The 19,425-nt window shown below is 42.0% G+C and overlaps 2 protein-coding genes and 1 long non-coding RNA gene across 7 annotated transcripts in view; 1 reads left to right on the top strand and 2 right to left on the bottom strand.

Annotated features, from left to right (window-relative positions):
* BFSP2 (beaded filament structural protein 2) overlaps nucleotides 1–4,780 on the bottom strand; it is a 35,632-nt gene extending 30,852 nt beyond the window's left edge. The window contains exon 1 of the mRNA XM_038393190.2: nucleotides 4,275–4,780. Coding sequence (XP_038249118.1) covers nucleotides 4,275–4,730 — 456 coding nt within the window. The 5' untranslated portion in view covers nucleotides 4,731–4,780. The remainder of the gene's footprint in view (nucleotides 1–4,274) is intronic.
* The window catches only part of LOC119852173, a 45,927-nt gene that overhangs the window by 1,620 nt on the left and 24,882 nt on the right, over nucleotides 1–19,425 (top strand). The gene's annotated exons all lie outside the window — the stretch shown is intronic.
* TMEM108 (transmembrane protein 108) overlaps nucleotides 12,466–19,425 on the bottom strand; it is a 301,039-nt gene continuing 294,079 nt past the window's right edge. For 2 of the 5 annotated variants that reach the window (XM_043508912.1, XM_043508911.1), the window contains 2 exons: nucleotides 15,286–15,440; nucleotides 12,479–12,816 (listed from right to left, as the gene is read on the bottom strand). In XM_043508912.1, the coding sequence (XP_043364847.1) occupies nucleotides 12,694–12,816; nucleotides 15,286–15,440 (278 nt within the window). In that variant the 3' untranslated portion in view covers nucleotides 12,479–12,693. Of the gene's footprint in view, nucleotides 12,817–15,269; nucleotides 15,441–19,425 lie in introns of all 5 variants that reach the window. The other 3 variants (XM_038393189.1, XM_038393185.2, XM_043508913.1) reach the window with 3 other exon arrangements.

Here is a 19,425-nt window from a genome sequence, read left to right on the forward strand (position 1 = left end):
GCTATTAGGACAAGCAACAGCAGCAGCTACTGCCTGTCCTGAATCTTGGCTTCAGGGATCTTCACAGAAGCACATTCCCTATTTTATTTGTATGAAATGCAACATTTGAGTGTAAATGGATGAATTAGTTTTACAATTATTCCTCTCAAGCACTTTATGCTTTTTTTTATTTTTTTTAAACCAAGAAGAGTAAATGGAGCTCATAATGAGATTTGACTTTAACATTGGGCACTTGTATATAGGAAATCAGAAAAATAAAGTACTAAGTTTTCCAAGTGTTATGGAGCAACATGTAAGTAAGGGTCCTAATCATACATACTCATTTAACATATTAAAAAATGTTGAATAAATTGTTCCAATTAGTTATGTAGTAGTAGTTATGCAGTAGATTTCATTATCAAGTTGCCATTGGGGAAAAAATGGACATATGCTAAGTAACAAAGCTGTAGCATGCTGCCTTATTTAGCACAATTGTTCATGCACATTCTGAGGTTTTATGCAAAAATCTGTCTACTATGTCATGTTTCTGTAATTTAAAGAAAAATTAAATATTAGGACAAACTTGAAAAACTAAAACTTATTCAGTCCAAAAGCTATTAACCTATTAAGTGTGGCACTAAGTTGCTAGAGGCCTCCTACTGTTGGTACAGAAATCACAAACCTTTTTTAAATGACATGAAAATCAGTTACCATGGAAATGACTGCGGTAGCAAAAATTCACCTTTATGATTCCATTAAAAGGGCAGGTAGAAACAGTAAGTGGAAACTGTCAGAGAAGAGTAATTTAAACCTAAATGACAGATAACTATCCAATAAAATTAAAAACATAAAATTAAAAATGGGTTTGTTTTCAAAATATGTCCAAGTTTTCACTAGTGTGAATACCCTTTTTGAAATATTTTGGTATGTGGTGTGCCTAAATTTGAGGCCACATTTGTATTCCTAGTCAGTGGAACATGACTGGACTAAAGAAGCTACAAGCTCTGAAACTGGGAGAAGGTCTCTCTAGCAGTTGATGGATGCCTTCATTCTGTTTATTTGAATGACAGTTTCAAGAGCTTTTAATGGAGGGAGTCACCAGTACAATCAGCTACTTTCTTCAAAGAGTCTAGAAGATGAACTGATTTTGAAAAGGAAAGCAAAGAGGAAGTTTAAGAAAGGGAAAGTTTAGAACAATAAATCAAAAACAGACCTATATTTTGTCAGATAAGCCCAGTAAACCATTAGGACTGGTATTGTCCCTCTATCAGAACCTATGCCTGTTGTTTAACCAAAAGACAGATAGATCAGAATGATTTGAAGCTACCATCCAACTAACTGTATTAATTATCAGCTTGGACAACTGCTTTTTATTGAAGCAAGTGTACACATGCTAGTTGGGACAGATGCAAAGTGGGAGGATTTCCACAGGAACTAAGTGAATTGAGAAAATCTTGCTGAAAGGAATGTATGGGACAGAAATTTAAATTTATGTAATTTATCCTTCTCACCCTCTTCCTTTCAATTCCTTTCCCAATCTGCTTATGTAAAGTGAAAAAGATTTAAAATTCTAATTAAATGTCTCTTCCCCAAAATAGAAAGTTATTTGTAATGAGAAATACAAGAACCTGAAAAAAAGAGTGCTTAAAATAATCCTAGTAAGTTTATAGGGGATGAGAGGTTAGTTAAATCTCCATGATTATTCAGTTGGGTGTGTGTGAATGAAAAAGGGGAACTTATTTTGTCTATCAGATGGTAAATAGTACAGTTCAAATCCTAGAAGTACAGAATAACAGAAATTTCATCACTGTTGTGATTTCAATGGAGATTATGTGGTTCTGAGATTTTGGAAGATCACTGGTTTTCTTTATGGAACCCTTCATTTGCAATTCATCTCAGTATAGTGGGAGTCAGCTATTGTTCATATCCATTCAAATGGGAGTATTAAGTTTGAAAGAAATAAAGGACTGGTCCTTTAATTAACTACAGCATTTAGAATTACATTCAGTAACTATTTTCTAGGGTGGTAAGGTCAAGGAATCTCTCTCTTCTAAACTCTTCTCTAGCGCTAAACATTTAATAATCACTCAAACACGGAAGGTATGTTTTCCTCCTTTACATATCAGGAAGCAGTGACTCTGAAAAAGATTTAGGGTTGTGGTGGATAATCAGCTGAACATGAGCTTCCAGTGTGATGCTGTGGCCAAAAGAGCTAATACAATCCTGGGATACATAGGAGAATCTCAAGGAGGCGTGTAAAAAGTTATTTTTCTTTTATATTTGGAACAGGTATGACTGTTGCTGGAATACTGGTCTGGTTCTGGTGCCCACAAATCAAGAAAGATGTTGATAAATTGGAAAGGGTTCAGAGAAGAGCCACAAGAATGTCTGGGATAAAAAACATGCTTTTTAGTGATAGACTTAAAGAGCTCAATCTGTTTAGCTTCACAAAGAGAAGGTTAAGGGGTGACTTGATTACAGTCTATAAGTACCTACCTGAGGAACATATATTTAACAATGGACGCTTCAATCTACCAGAAAATGTGTAATCATCGCTTATCCCTGCCACTTGAGCTAAAGAAGTAACTCTATTAGTCATCAGTCAGTAGCAACCACTAGAGGGAGACATGGTTACACTATTTAAACCACTGTATTACACATGCACCTTCAAATCAGGTACAGTATTTGTATATGCAGTTATCTAGTTTGTGAGTTCAAATGTGGGGGTTGTATGTACCAACATGGGGGCATACACATGCACAAATGCACTGTTGGCAGCCAAAAGCCAGATGCTTTCAAAAGTTGGCCCACAAAGTCCTTTTAGGAACATACAGACAGTCATTTATCATGTCCACCTCTGTACAATGCTAAAGGGGAAAAATGACTTTTCAGACATTTATCCTTCCAGGCTGTTACATTAGGGAAAAGTTAGTTTACCCTATTTACTGGGGTATGGTACTCACTGTCAAAGAAAATTGATACTTTCCTACACTCTTCCCATTCATTCTCTGAATCTGAATGTAATAGTAACACTCATAGTTGATCATCTATAGATCTCAAAGTTTTTACAAAAGTGGAAAGCATAATTATCACTTGATGGGGAAACTGACTTTGTGATTTGCCAAAGGGTACATAAGTGATGAATGGCAGAGCTCAAAATTGATCCCAGGTCTCCTGGCTGCCAGTTGGGCACTATATCCACTGGACCACAATGAAAGAGTGTCTTTCCCTCTCCCACCTTGTTTTGCTATATTCTAGTGAAGGGACTGATTCTCCAACGGGAGAAAGTACTATCTGATGGCTAAAGAATAGGTCTAGGACTCCGAACGTTTGGGTTCTCTTTTTGGCTCTGCTACTGATCCATTGTCTACCCCCAAGGCAAGTTATTTCACCTATGTGTGCCTCACTTTGCCCAGTTAGAAACCACCCTATCTCTAATGTGTTGTGAGACTTAGCCAATCAATATTTTTAAAGTATTTAGAGATCCTCAAATGAAAGAGTATGCTTTGTGCACACTGCACAAGTGAAACATTAAGATTCAGATATTGGCTGTTTTTACTCTGACCTTTCATTAGCCCTGCAAAAAGTATCACTTGCAAGTTTGTGTTGGCTTTCCAGGTTTTTCTATTCTTTTTCCACTAGTCATAAACGTGGTCACCATTTTACAGTCAGGTGCTAAATATTTTTCTTTACAAACATTGTGTAGAACGTGCTGCCTAACTTGTGTATAAAACACTGAGGATGTGGAGGACAGGGAAGGGCAAGAGGATGGTGGGAGTGTCCAGGTGGGAACTAGTTGGTCGTGACCATGTAATAATTGCTTTTAACTAAATAGAGCTTTTGAAAATGTGGTCAAATAAGTCAGAGAATAAAACTGAAATCTGAATTGCTAATTAAAAACAAGGTTGTGATGATATCAAGTTGGTGGATAAACTCATTCAGTCTTAGTAGTTTTCTTTTAATAATTCTGCTCCTCATTGTAATAACCACAACTAAGAGAAAATAACTGATTTTAATCAGGCCAGACTATAACACCTGGGGGTGCATTTCAATCCCCCTCCCCACCCCCACCGCCATGTACATAATGCCTGGGGCTGCTCTCCTGTTTAATAAGCATTTTCCACAATAGACTGTGAAATGATAATGCTAATTATGATGAAGATAGATTTGAAATCCTTCATCTAGGGCACTGTGCATTGGAATCAGGCGGCATTTATCATCAGCATCAGAACCCACTGCTAGGAGTTTGCTAATGATTCATTAATCTTTTTAATTGTTAAAGTTCTTGTACTCACTTGATGATAGATAGTCTCCCAGTTCTCTCTCAGTGCTTCCCAGCTGTTGACATTGGATGACTTCTTTTCCAGGTAGATTCTGATGTGCTCTTCCAGCTCTTGGTTGACCTGTTCGAGAGCTCTCACCTTCTCTATGTACTCCACCAGGCACCCATTCAGGCTCTCATAGGATAGGCCCCTTCCCTTTTCCAGCCCCTGGGCTAATGGCACAGTTAAACAGGAGCTACGCAGGCCTTGTAAGAAGACACTGCTGATGCCTAGGGCTCTACGGGACACGCGGGTCCCTAGGCTGCTCACACCTCCAGTGGGGACAATACCCACGTAGACACCTCGGGGTCTAGGTAGGCTGGCACTACCCCCAATGCTTAACCTTTGGCTGGTAGCCCCAGTGCTTTCAGTCGTGGAGGAAGAGGGCTGTTGCCCCAAGAATGAAGATCTACGTCTTGGCATAGGCATGCTGCAGCTAGAGTCTATTGCACTAAACAAGTTGAAACAAGACTCTGCCTTGAAGCCTCTGTGCCGTACCCATACTGGTAGGATTTGCAGAACCAAGCAGATTTTTGGTTTTGTGTTTTTGCTTTGTTCCAACTCCTTCTGGAACATTAGCATTGTTTCACTGATCATCACAGGCATGGTTGTCACATTGGGGCTTTTCACTGAGTCAGCAAATCCATTTAAAAAGAAATCTCTCTGCTGCTACTGCTGCAAGTATAGCATATGAAGAGGACAAAGCTGTTTACAGTGACTGCAGAACAATAATTCTTTATAATGCATATGTTAAAATGAAACTGGTGTTTTCTAGGCTGCAAGCCAGACAGATTCTTAGCATTTTACATATACATATATATTACACACACACACACGGCTAGATTCAGACACCCTTATTCATGTTGAGAAGTACCATACTTCATGAGTAGTCCTATTTATAGAATCACGGAAGTGTAGGACTGGAAGGAACCTTGAGAGGTCATCTAGTCCAGTCCCTGTACTCAAAGCATAATAATTAGACCGATCCTGAAGGGTTTGTCTAACTTGTTTTTAAAAACCATCAATGATGGAGATTCCACAATCTCCCTAGGCAATTTGTTCCAGTTCTTAACTATTCTAATAGGAAAAAAAAATCCTAATGTCCAACCTAAACCTCCCTTGCCGCAATTGAAGCCCATTGCTTCTTTTCTGATTCTGAGTGGTTAACTAGAACAATTTAACACCCTCCTCCTTGTAACAATCTTTTATGTACTTGAAATATTATGTCCCCCACTCAGTCTTCTCTACTCCAGACTAAACGAACCCATTTTTTTCAGTCTTTTCAATCTTTCCTCAGAAGTCATGTTTTCTAGTCCTTTAATCATTTTTGTTGCTCTCCTCTATTTTTCTTCAGTTTGTCCACATCTTTTCTGAAATGTGGCTCCCAGAACAGAACACAGTAGTCCAGCTGAGGCTTTATCAGCACAGAGTAGAGTGGAAGAATTACTTCTCTTGTCTTGCTTACAACACTCCTGCTAATACATCCCAGAATGATGTTCCCTTTTTTTGCACTGTTGACTCATATTTAGTCTGTGATCCATTGTAACCTCCAGATCCCTTTCTGCAGTACTTCTGCCTAGGCAGTCATTTCCCATTTTGTATGTGTGCAACTGAGGCCTTGTCTACACCACAGGGGAAATTCGATCTAAGCTACGCAATTTGAGTTACGTGATTAGCGTAACTCAAATCAATGTAGCTTAGATCTACTTACCGTGGGGTCCACACTACGCGATGTCGATGGGAGATGCATTCCCGTTGACTCCCCCTACTCTTCTCGATCCAGTGGAGTACAGGAGTCGATGGGAGAGCAATCTGCAGTTGATTTAGTGGGTCTTCACTGGACCCGCTAAATCGACCGCCAATGCATCAATTGCCACATGTTGATCCCCCGTAAGTGTAGACAAGCCCTGATTATTCCTTCCTAAGTGGAATACTTTGTCCTTATTGCATTTCATCCTATTTACTTCAGACTATTTCTCCAGGTGTCTAGATTATTTTGAATTATAATCCTATCCTCCAAAGCACTTGCAACTCCTCCCAGCTTGGTATCATCCGCAAACTTTATAAGTGTACTCTCTATGCCATTATCGAAATCATTTATGAAGATATTGAACAGAACCGGAGATCCCACTCAATATGCCCTTCCAGCTTGATTGGGATCCACTAATAACTACTCTCCAGGAACGGTTTTCAACCAGTTATGCACCCACCTTTTAGTAGCTCCATCTAGGCTGTGTTTTCCTAGTTTGTTTATGAGAAGGTAATGTGAAACTGTACCAAAAGCCTTACTAAAGTCAAGATATACCACATCTACTATTTCTTCCTATCCACAAGGTTTGTTACCCTGTCAAAGAAAGCTGTTAGGTTGGTTTGATACGATTTGTTCTTAACAAATCCATGATGACTGTTCTTTATCTCCTTGTTGTCTTCCAGGTGTTTTCAAATTGATTGCTTGATTATTTGCTCCAATATCTTTCTGGATATTGAAGTTAAGGTGACTGGTCTGTAATTCCCCAGGTTGCACTTATTCCCTTTTTTATAGATTGGCACTATATTTACCCTCTTCCAGTCCTATGGAAGACAAGAGAGATTCCAGGAGCTCCTCAATGAGCTCCTTGAGTATTCTAGGAAGTATTTCATCAGGTCGTGCCGACTTGAAAACATATAACTTATCTAAGTAATTTTAACTTGTACTTCTCTAATTTAGCCTCAGATTCTACCTCATTTTCATTGGCATTCACTATGTTAGACATCCAATTGCTATGTACCTAGGGGACTGCTCATGGAGTAAACTACTACTCAAAATGGGCATGGGTACTGAAAGCTGGCTCCCAGCATATATGTCCAGTTTCCAAAGAGTTAACAGGAATATAACCTACCTGGATTTTAATTGATTCAGAAATTAGAATTTCCCCTTCACCCTCCAGAGTTTCTCTGGGTCTCTGAGACATTACATTCTCATTTCTCCAGACTTTAACTTCACCTTTACAACCATATGAAGCATCACATCACAACCACCAGCCTTCTGGCTAAGGACTGCACAAGAACTTGCAGAGTTAGCTCTACCTATTCTAGCAGCATATGTCATGCTTGCCACATTCTTTTTTCTGTATTTTTAAAACCCCCAATAGCATAGGTGCACATGAATGAAACGTACTGACTAAATGGAAGATAAAGGTTAAGGGACTTTTTTTTCATTCTCTTTATTTCGGTTTTTCCTTATTGGGTGTTTGCATAGTATTTGGATAGGTAGTTTATACAAGTAAATAGATGATATAATAGGCACGTGGCATAATGTTTTTCAGCAAGCATAGGCCATGCATATTGACATGCATGGTCCAATAGACACATCAAAAAGATAAAATCAGAATTGTTCCTGTTTAGGATTAGTACATGGGCATGTACCCAAGTGTGTTTGTGTTATACTGATGACAAGCCCTGACTTTGCATGATGTAGGTTTATATATGGGTGTTCAGATGGGTCTTTAGTGGGGTGGATTTGGACTGGAATGTCCTCACATATATCTATATGATAAGATTCCAGAATTGTCACTGAGTGTCTCTCTGAAACCTATGATGTCTATAAAGTCATTAGGAATTGATGGAAACAGATACAAGCATGGTTGAGGGCTCTTTTTATTCACAATATCACCAGGTTCAGTCTGTTCATGTCCAGTTTTTGCATTTTCAGCTGTTTTGATGGTATGAATTATCTCTGTTATATGCAGCTACAATAAGGCATGTGTTTGGACATTTGGGAGGTGATATTTGGTTTTGGATGTGCTTTCTAGAACTGAGTTTATGCAATCTAACAAGGATGCTGCAGTTTTCCTTCATTTGCCTAGTTGTCACGAGTGATGAGATGACTGTCATTGGTATGAACCATTCTGCATATAGTTTTTTTAATTTGTAGTGTCTGACGGTGAGTTTGATGATACTTGTAGCTACCATTATTCATTTGCCTATAGAATGTATGAGACCTGGGAACTCAAAATCATTAGTTTTTTTGGGGTGAGGAGGGGGGATAAGGATGGGGACAGATTTCTAGCCAGATTTCACTGTGTCAGGGCAGTCCTGTAGCCCGTAGCCCTTATCCTTTTTGCTATCATCAGCTGTGACCTTTAGGGTAGGAGCTAATTGGTGAAGTCCCAATGGAGTCTGTTTAGCATTTTGTAGTGATTAGTTTAGTTTGCTGTCTCTAGTAGACCTGTTTTATGCCACTCTGCTTTATATGCCTTGTTGATGTCTACACCCATAGTTTTTCCATCGGTGAATTATTTTGTGGCTTTTGTTATTAAGAAGGTTCATGCCAGGCAGATTTGGCATCTGTAGTATGCTGGAAAATTCTATACTGGGAAGGTTAGATTTGCTAACTTTTTTTCATGGAGTGGTGGTTTTGTAAGCATGCCCAGAAATCATAGGGCCCTGGTAGGTATATTTATTGTAGATGTTAAGATTGAATTGGCATCCTTGCATATGCCAACTAGAAATAACACATCCTTTCTAAGCCATGCCATCCAAAAAATCTTTTTACTACTTATTTCTAAATGCTGTTTCTCTAGGTATGGGAGCTAGGATGCCTGATATGTTGAGTAGCATGTATTTTTCTGCATGTTGTTTTCTGTCTTTATTTTTCTAAAATTTGTGTTGAATAATGGGGCAACAGTGTTTAAATTCCTTACAGTCTTTGTATAAGTATCCTCCAGCTGTGAAATCTGTTATATGTGCTTAATTAAGACATTTAGTATTTCCTCAGTCTTTCACTCTGTAGAGAGCATTGTGTGAGATTCATTTGGAGTAGATTAAAGACTTGTGGTATCTTTTCAAACTTGAGAGTTGTATACGTTATTCAGTGCCAGTGGGTAATGCTAGCCAGGTAGGGTTATGGCCATGACCTCCTGGGGAATGTGCTGAGTCAGTGACATTAGGGAACCTTGATGGAGGGCCTTCTATAGAATCCCACTGGTAAATTAAAGGAGCACTCTCCTGGAAGTACCTTAAGGAGATGCTGTCTTTCTACTGGTTGTAGACACTGTAAACACTGCTTGTCTTTCTATGGGGCTAATTCCCTCTTGGTGTAGAGACTGTTGCTGACACAGGAGAGTGAAATTTGCATTTACATTTTTTGTACTAGCAAGTGTGACTCAGACCCTATGTACATATGTAGAGACATAATATATATTCTATTATTCCTATTCTACTCAAATATCCAATTTGAATCTAAATTACGAATCAAACAGCTAAAAGTTCTCCAGTCTTTTTTAAATAACAAATTCAGCCCTGGCAGAAGTTAAGACAACGCTTACTTAAGCCAACGGGAATTGTACCTGCTTCTGTAAGGAAGATATGAATTTAACTCTATTCACTCTCCCTTTATGCTTCAGATGATAAATACACAGTGTACAGTGTCCTGCAGCCTTTTCCACAGGCCAAACTCCTAGTGAAGTTTGTTACACCCTAATCCAATCAGATGTTCTCAAATGGAATGTTTATCACCAGAGTTAAGGATGCACAGCTTTTGCCTCTCGATTGAGCATGTGTGCACCTGAATGCTCTCATTGTCGATAGCCATATCCAATAACTTCTTGACAGTAAATCTAATTACCCATTAGAGAAGTAGAGAAGCTATACTTCTCTGATTCAAAGAGATGAATGAATGATCCGTAACAGCCATTCTATCCTTAAAAGCTGTGATTTTATGGTTCTGTGAAGCTTGTGGCCCAGATTCGGAGTAGTGTCTCAGCATTGTAGAAGGGGTGGGTCTAAGCTGCTTTTGTGGCTCCAAGATTCTAGCTCCAGCACTAATTAGATTAATGACATATGCTAGACTAATAGCAACCTGGAGGCTGTACTAATTTATGTCCAGCTACCCACAGCACTCAGGGTCAATCTGGCAGCAAGAAACAGCTAAATTAATGGGGCCCTGGTCACATTCCTGTTTATCTAGTCATGCCTGCCAAACCATGGGACTACACCAGCTCTACAGCACCTGAGCATTCCCCTTATGCAAGGGAAATTTTTTGCTAGCCAAGTAAGCTGGTGTTCTGGCTTCATTTGAGTAGCACAAAGCACCCAGAGTAGGAGCTAATATCTGTCTGTCCAACTGGAAAACCCTGGTAGGGTCTCTACTGTCTCACAACTACCCCTGATTTAAACCCTGTATGCAATTAGCAACATTAAATAAATAAATAAAAATATCTAGTGAGTAAAGGATAGCAATAGAGAGAGAAGAGCTTGGACCTCAGTCAATGAACAGTATAGGAAAGGGGATCTCAGGAGCAAAAAATGAAAACACATCTTTTGATGCGGGTACTAGGTTGTTCAAGGGGAGGACATGCCATTGATTAAGGTAATGACGTTACAGTTTTCATTTTATTCTCTATTGCTTTTAATACATCCTGATATCTTGATCTTTATTACCCACCACTGCTCATCAAACAGAGATCTTAATTAAGTTGGCTAGTGCAACTTGCAGGCAAGTTTTATGGAGGGCTCTCATTTACTGCCATTACACTATAGAATTTACTGGCAAAACTTCTATTGTCACCAGGACTTCAGTGTGAGTGTTGCCTGTGGGAGAGCAGGGTATTTGTCCCCTAGGGAACTATTCTTCCCTCAGTATTGCACATATTATTTGCTATCCAGATTCCTATGATCACCCTAAATCATTACGCAAAAATTGTCTGATAGGAGGAGTGCTGGGGGTGTGGCGATCTCGCAGAAGAATGGGAGGTGCACTGAAGCATTCAGAGAGCATTGCAGGAGCACGCTGTATAGCATTTCTTATGTTGATTAGTGAAAGATGCAGCATTCACTCCCCTCAGCTCAGGCTGCTAGATGCTCACAGGATGTAGTGCCTTATCCAAGCCGTTGACCTGGCTATCCATTCCCTGCTGGGGCAATGACTGGACTTCTGCCAGGCTTGCTAGCCAATTCCCTAAAGCTCAGGGACTGCTAGCATCAGCATGCTGTCTGGGTCCAGCACTCCAGTGCTAGGGCTGAGAGGGGCTCAGTGTGTTGTTGTTTGTCTTCCATAGCTCATCCCACAGGAACAGCTAGAAAATATCCCAGTATATTAGATCACTGCACTTGTTCTATCATGCAAATCTAATGCAGAATGTGTGCCAAATACGTGATATCTGTTTCACCTTTATGAATATTATATGTCCATGTTCAAATATGTTAAGGGCTGATATAAAGAGGACGGTGATCAATTGTTCTCCGTGTCCACTGAAAATAGGACCGGAAATAATTGGCTTAATCTACAACAAGGGAGATTTAGGTTTGATATTAGGAAAGACTAACTATAAAGATAGTTAAACTTTGGAATTGGTTTCCAAGGGAAGTTGTGGAATTCCCATCACTGGAGGTTTTTAAGAACAGATTGGACAAATTAATATGCAAACTAGATACCATTAACTTGGGTTTGAACAGAAACTGGGAGTGACTGGGTCATTATACATATTGAATCTCTTTCCCTAAAGTTAAGTATCCTCACACCTTCTTGTCAACTGTTTAAATGGGCCAACTTGATTATCACTACAAAAGTTGATTTCTCCTGCTGATAATAGCTCATCTTAACTAACTGGCCTCTCTCAGTTTGTATGGCAACTTCCAACTTATCTGTATGTATATATATTTCTTTTTACTATATGTTCCGTTCTATGCATCTGATGAAGTGGGCTGTAGCCCACAAAAGCTTATGCTCTAATACATTTGTTGGTCTCTAAGGTGCCACAAGTACTCCTGTTCTTTTTGCGGATACAGACTAATATGGCTGCTACTTTGAAACCTTGTTTTTGAAGAAGCTGTCCTGAGCCATTGCTTTTTGCACTGCTCATGAGTACCTAGAGAAGATTCTGTAGCCAGACCCAAACCAATTTGGGCAGCTGAGGTAAATACAATTGGTGAAACCTAGTGATCCTGTCTAAAGTGGGGTAACTGTGGAGTTCCATTCTGGACAAAGTGCAGTAGAGGTCTGTCACTACGAAAGAGTGCCCATGGAGAGACAGAGAAGATTCACAGGTGCCGGTTGCCCCTGCATCATGACAGGGTGTAGTACCAAACAGGCACGGTTTTCAGTGAAGCTAACCTTACCTGGTGGTGATACAGACTAAACATTCTGTATAAGCATTTAGTAAATGACAGCAGGAAAAGCAGTTGGTTCAATAGATGTTTTGCTTAGAAATACCTTTATTTTATAAAGCCACAGTTTGCTCTGTAAAGTTTTACCACACTTATAAAAAAGAGGTTGACAATTCTTAGGAGGGAAAAAAGCTGAAAACATTTCTCATAATTCAGGGTTACACAAAGATTATATTTATAATATATATATTTATTTATAATTTGGAGACACTAAAGATGGAACTGCAATACAAGGACAGGTGTGGGGTCATATTTCAGACACTTGCTCATGTCCTACAAATAGTGTTTCTTGACAGAATGGGTTAACAAGGACCATCCCACTGTCTCTGTAATCACCATTGGCTGGGGAGCGTGGCTCAGACAGATGGTCCTAGGAGAAAGAGAGAAAAAGAGCATGAGCTATTTAAATTCTGTTATCTACCCTCGGTGTACATCACAGCACATTGCTTTGTGTGTTTATGGAATATAAAGGAATGAGGTTACATTAGAAGATCTATAGAGTTTAAAGCCGAGAGAATATGTGCAAATTCTTCAAAGTGTCCCCTAATTTTGGGTGCCCCAATTTCTAGATATCCAGCTTTAGAAAACTAGGCCTTGATTTCCAGAAGTTTTGCCAAACTGCAGTCAATGGGAGCTGTGGGTTGTAAAATCAGACCACTACTTACTCAACTTGGCCACCCAAAAATTGAGTAGCCCAAAATTATAGGCCATTTTATAGAATTTGGCCCTATATGTCATTTTGCTTTCTTTAAATTTTGCAAAAGTAATATTTTGTGAAATTTCATATTCATGATTCCCAGCCAGTCAGCTTCAGGAAAGACTCTCCCAAGCCTGCATAGAAGGGAATTATGGGGGCATGAATTAAAAGATACATTTTCAACCTCTTTTTTTTTTTTAATGTAATAAAAGTGAATATGTGGTGCCATGGTATCCAGAAAATGTCTATGACATTAACAGTGGAGTATGTTCCTTTTCCACTTCATATTAGCAACAAGACAGCAAAGAAACATAATAGTTGCGATTCTGGCTTTGGCTAAATTTTCTTATAAAATTAGAAATTGCAGAGCCCCAAACCCCAATGTACTTACTGGGGTCAGGAATAGGGATCAATAGAAATTTAGTTTTTAAAAACGAATCTCCACTTTAAAAAAAACAAGGCAAAAATATCCACACGGTTTTTTCAAAGGGTTGCTGTATTTCATATCTATATCTATCCATCTCAATGCTCCTACGTAATCTCAAAAGGCCAACCAGGGGTCCTGGACGTATGAGGGCATTTTGGGAGACTCCCTATGCTGCACTGATCCTTAATTGCGTTTTTGGCCCCTTGGGGCCACTAGCAGTTCATACAGTATATTCTCTAATACTATGTCAAATTCAGTTTTAAATAACTCAAGCTATAGGGCTTCCACCTCTTCTCATTTTGGTGACTATTCCACACCCTAAGACAGGGGTGGCCAACCTGAGCCTGAGAAGGAGCCTGAATTTACCAAAGTACGTTGCCAAAGAGCCACAGTAATAAGTCAGCAGCCCTGCATCAGCTGTCCGTCCCCCGGGGCTGCTGGTGGGTGGGAGGATCAGCACCTCCTCCTCCCTCCCCGCACCTCCCGATCAGCTGTTGCTGTTTCGTGGTGTACAGGAGGCTCGGGGTGGGGGAAGGGGGGAGCGAGGACATGGCAGGCTCACGGGGGGGAGGGGGGGAGTGTGGGCAGAGCCAAGGGTTGAGCAGTGAGCACCCCTTGGCATATTGGAAAGTTGGTGCCTGTAGCTCCAGCCTCAGCGTTGGTGCCTATATAAGGCCGCATGTGGCTCCGGAGCCACAGGTTGGCCACCCATGCCTTAAAAAAATCTCACCATTAGGAAGTTGTCTCTTGGTGTGTCTAGAGAGGAGTTTGCGGTTTGGTTTTAAATTGAGTTAGAAGATCGCTAGTTAACTAGGTTAACCAACAGAATTGTAAATGATAGTCTAGACACTTCACAAAGGCTTGTTTCTGGACACAAATGTTTGTCACTTACTCAAAGCTTACTCAGTCAGGTAACGTGAGTTAAAATAGACACTAGTGTAGACAAACCCCTTGAGTTTAATCCTTTATCCTTTGCTTAATTTCATCCGTTATTCCTAAAATGACATCCTTGAAATAAGCCAACTAATTCCTCTTCTTCCAGGCTATCGAACACTTCCTGCACTGGTGAGCACCTACCCATGTGAATAGTTCCATTGAAATCAATCAGAATGCTTGGGTAAGTGCTCACCAATGTAAGTAAGGGTTTCACAATCTTACTGGCAGGTGCTTACAATTTTCTCTTACTTGTAGAATGCACCGCTGAAACTGTCACAGGACAAGCTATAGAAACCTCTTGAGAACTGGGCGTTCAGACATCTTTTATGTTGTTAACTTCCACTGTGCCATCATCATGATATATGGGCACATTACAGAGATTAAGCTGAACCGCTGTAGACAATAATCGGCACAAATCATACCACTGGCACAAATACCCTGAACCACTCCCACTCATTGATTGGAATGCTATACTCAACTGTAGGCCCAAATTAAGGCAAGGCCAAAGTGAACAACCTTGTGTTGTACTGCTTAACCCAGGGTGTTCGGTCCTAGGAAGAGACAGCAAGAGCTTTCTGGCAAAACATAACTTTAACAGGACACAGAATCTTTGAGATACAGTAATTGTGTCATCACATCACACTGGGGTGAGCTTCCTTGAAAGGTTGTTTCTCTGGATGTTCATAAAGTTTTCAAAAGAGTTTATTAATATTATTCATCTAGTATGGTTTCAGTGAAGCTTGTCAGTCGCTGGATTTGTTACCATGCAACTATGGTACCTCTGAAGTTTCAAGAGACTGGATCTCTCTTGGTAACTCTACTGCATGCCTGTTGAAGTAGTCCATGGTGATAGCATTGTTCCAATAGCTCAGGTTGTTTTCTGGGTTAGATGTCTTTTTCTTCCTCCTCATGCAGCAGACTGTCAGCAGAACTGCTGTTAACAGAAAAATGACAAGAATTTGATTGTTTCTGTGGGAAGTCACTTAGTGAGTTGGATTTGTTTCTCAAGACACGTGGCCATATTCGGATATGCTTACTCACATGGAATAGTGTCTTACTCCACTGCTGTTTGGAGCAAGATGCTACTGAAATGAGCAAGTGTTTCAGAATCTAGCCCATACAGAGTATGTTTTGGGCTTTGCAGAAATTGCAGCTTTTACTTGCCTTCTGAGGGTACTTTTAGAATTTGCTGCAAGACCCAACCCTCTTGTTTTTGATGAAGCTTTTGCACCATGACTGGAATGATTATATATATATATAAACCACAAATAGCTTCTTAGAACCTCAAGAATAGCAGAATACTCCATGAAGTCCACTATAGACCTCACTGCATATATCTGTTCTACCTGTGCAGTACTTAGATCCTGCAATGAGGAGTAAGTTAGCAGATCATAAGTTAAATATATAGACAGACAGACATTGCCAATCAGCTTCAAATACGGATCCCATGAATAAGTTTGTGAGCTAGTATGTTCATTTGTAAAAGCATCTGCTTCAGGTCATGGAACACTGGACATATGCAGTGATGCCGGAATTCATACTACTAGCAGGGTAAATATAATCAGCTTCCATAGCATGCTGTTGTAACCTAAAGTGACTGAGAAAAAGTTCTCCAGGATTGCTTTCAGTATACTCAAATGTGTTTTGATTTGGAATAAGAGGCTTAATCATCTTCTTCTTACTTTATAAAAAAAACAAAAAAAAGACCACCTTAAGAATCTGGGCAATTTTATTTAAGCCTGCCAAACTCATTTTGCTATATGTACTAATCTCAATGGTCCATGTAACTGTGGAGATTTAAGCACACACAGGGGTTTAATTTTCAGTGGGGTTCAGCTTGTACCTACAAAACTTGTACCTGCAAAAATTAATTGTGGACACAAATCTAAAGCATTTGTACTTTTAAAGTACCTGATTTACACCCACAATGAGTACTTGGTGATGAATGTACTTTCATTTGCACCTATAAAAAGAAGACTGCCATTCTGAAAATGTACTCTCTAATGTCTAAATCCCTGATCAGAGGAAATGAGAGAAAATATTCATGAATTAGGGAAAAAAAAAGACTTTCTCAGCTCCAGCTAAAGTTACTTATTAGAATTGTAGCCTAAGGGAAAGGAAACAATTTAGAGGGGTCAGAGATGCTTTGTATATTTTGACAAACATAGCAAATGTGCATTTGCCATGGATCTAGTTTTACATCTCATTTATTCACATAAAATGTCAATACAAAAGCATAAGGCTAGAGCTCTGTTTAAAATAGAGTAAGCTACAACAGAGGAATTGTTCATGGGTTGAGTTCAGGCAGTCTCTGTCTTAGTCACAGCAAAAGACATACTTGTACTGTAAATGTCTTTATTAAAATAATGGAAAAATATTTCATACCATGCTTGCACATTTCAAAACAGCAAGCCATTATGAAGCTGACTATTATCCAGATTTGCCTCAATTTATCCATTACTAGTAACTTCACTTCCAGTGCATGACTTTCCTTAGGGTTTGATTGTGCAACGCTTAGTCACGCGGGTGAGCAGTCCCACTGAAATCAATTGAATTGCTCTGCCTGAGAAAGTACTCACAGTCATAAAAATCGCACAGTCGGGCCCTTATCTTTTCAGACTATTCAACCAGTGTCAATAACCACTAGATGTCTCCACTTTGCCCTGGAGACATGTTAAGACTGGAAAGTGAAGCAGAACGTGTATCAGAGCAGCAGCTGTGTTAGTCGGTATTCGCAAAAAGAAAAGGAGTACTTGTGGCACCTTAGAGACTAACACATTTATTTGAGCTACAGCTCACTTCATCAGATGCATTCAGTAGTTATCCCCATTGGTAGGCTATATAAAGTGAGCATAGTAACAACAACACTCCTTCAATTTTCCTAGCTGCTATGTAAAGGGTGCTCTGTAAATGCCTAAAATAGATAGAATTTTTAAAGTTGCCTGGAAATTTAATGACAGGACTGCCATTAAAATCAGTGGGAGATGTACGGTTAAACTCTGCACCGATCTTTTGAAAAATCTAGGATTTACAGTCTGTACAATTATGTCGCTATTGTCAGTGAAATATGAGGTTTGTCTCTGAGCGTTGGAAAAACAGTGGTACTATGAGCAGTGAGAAATTTGTATTTATTCAAAAGGAAATGGCATCATAAATGCGTCCTGGGCTATCTTGTACTTTCTCTATGAACATAACTTTCTCCCCCCCCAATTATGTTTTTGGAATGTGAACTTGGGGCTAGATCCACAAAGGGACTTAACTGCCTGTCACTTAAGTGCCTAAATTCAACATTGTAGTGACACTGAGCTCTTCAAAACTCCTCCTCAGCTGCCACCTCATCCTGGAGGTGCCTAAAGTTCCTAGGCCCTTATGTTTCCACTGCTGAAGTCCTCAGGGCCCCTAAATGGCTGCCAGTTAACAGGGGCACAGGAGCCTGTGTCCTGACATCTCTGGGTTCGTGCCTAAGCTGCACCAGAATGCTCCAGCTAGGTGTCCCCTGCTTCAGGCAGAGCAGCGCTGCAGCCTCCAGCGCCCATCCCAGGAGCGTGACCTGGCTCGCGGGCTGCTCGCCATAATGAGGCTCCCCCCCTTCGGCTCCGGTTGGTTGTGGGTGTTCGTGGGGTTTTTTTTTTTTTTTTGCAAGAAAGGACTGACGCGGCTTAGGCGCCTAACTCCGGGAGAAAGCTCACGGCCGTGACGCCTGCGGGGAGGGAGGCGCCTAACCCTGTGAGAGGGGACTTGGGCCCCGCCCGTCTCCTCAGCCGGCCAGCGGGGGTGTCTCGCAGCTCACTTGGCTGGCTCCTGGGAACCCCTGCGTAGGCGCCGTGCTCTCCCCGAGCATTGTGTAGAGAGCCTGGGCACTTCGCTTAGGGCCCCAGATCCCGCTAGGCAGGGTGCCTAAAAGTCAGGCCTTGCCCCGGCCGTCCCTAGGCATACCCACAACACGCTGCTGCATGGGGCGCCATCACGTGTGGGGCACCAGCTCTGGCGACCAGCCCTAGCCCTTGGCCGGCCCGCCCGCGGGCTGTGCTCCCTGCAAGGGCCACGACCGTCCCTAGGGGGCTGCGGGGCCCCGGACACCTCGCTCCGCCCCACCCCCGTCCCACCTCTTCCCCCAGCGGCCCCGCGCTCCCTGGCGGCGGCGGGAAGCGGAGCAACCTGGGCCCAGCCCGCTCTACGCCGCCAGCTCCCAGCCACGTCGCTCGGCTTCCCCCCGCGGGCGGGGGCGACCCCTCTTCCGAGCGACACGACTGGGGCGGGGGAGCGGAGCGGGCCGGGTCGCCCCGCTCCCCACGGCCGGTGGGGGAAAGGGCCGCGCTCCCTGGCGGCGGGCAGCGGAGCGACGCGGCCCCGGCCCCGGCCCCAGCTGCGTCGCTCGGGGGGCGGAAGCTCCCCCCTCCCCCCCCGCACTCACCGCCGGTGGGAAGCGGAGCACCGCGGCTGGCAGCCAGCGGAGTAGAGCGGACTGGGGCCAGGCTGCTCCGCTTCCCGCCGCTGCCGCTGAGCGGGGGACCCCTTCCCCCAAACCTCCTCCCCTGAGCGACACGGCTGCGGCCGGGCCGAGGGAAACGGAGCAGGCTGCGCCTGGTCCCCTGCTAATCCCTCGGGCCCCCTAAAGTGGCCCCCCCACAGCTCCTGCCTCCCGGGCCCCTGAGCGCAGCCCAGACCCTGGCGGGGGGAGGGGAGGGAGGGGCGAGGAGCAGGGACCCCCTGGGGCTGCATAGGGCACCCACATGGCTAGGGACGGCCCTGTCCAAGTCCCTTTGTGGATCAAACGCTTAGCTCTCGTGAGTACTGCCAGATTGAAAGGCCAGAAGAATGAAGGCCTGTGGTTATTGCAGCCTAAGTATCGCAGTAGTGAGAGATCCCTTATGCTGACTTTTCAAGGTGCTTGAACCCTAAGCAGGAGAGGCTGCTTT

This window comes from Dermochelys coriacea, chromosome 2, assembly GCF_009764565.3.
Source record: "Dermochelys coriacea isolate rDerCor1 chromosome 2, rDerCor1.pri.v4, whole genome shotgun sequence".
Lineage (NCBI taxonomy): Eukaryota > Metazoa > Chordata > Testudines > Dermochelyidae > Dermochelys > Dermochelys coriacea.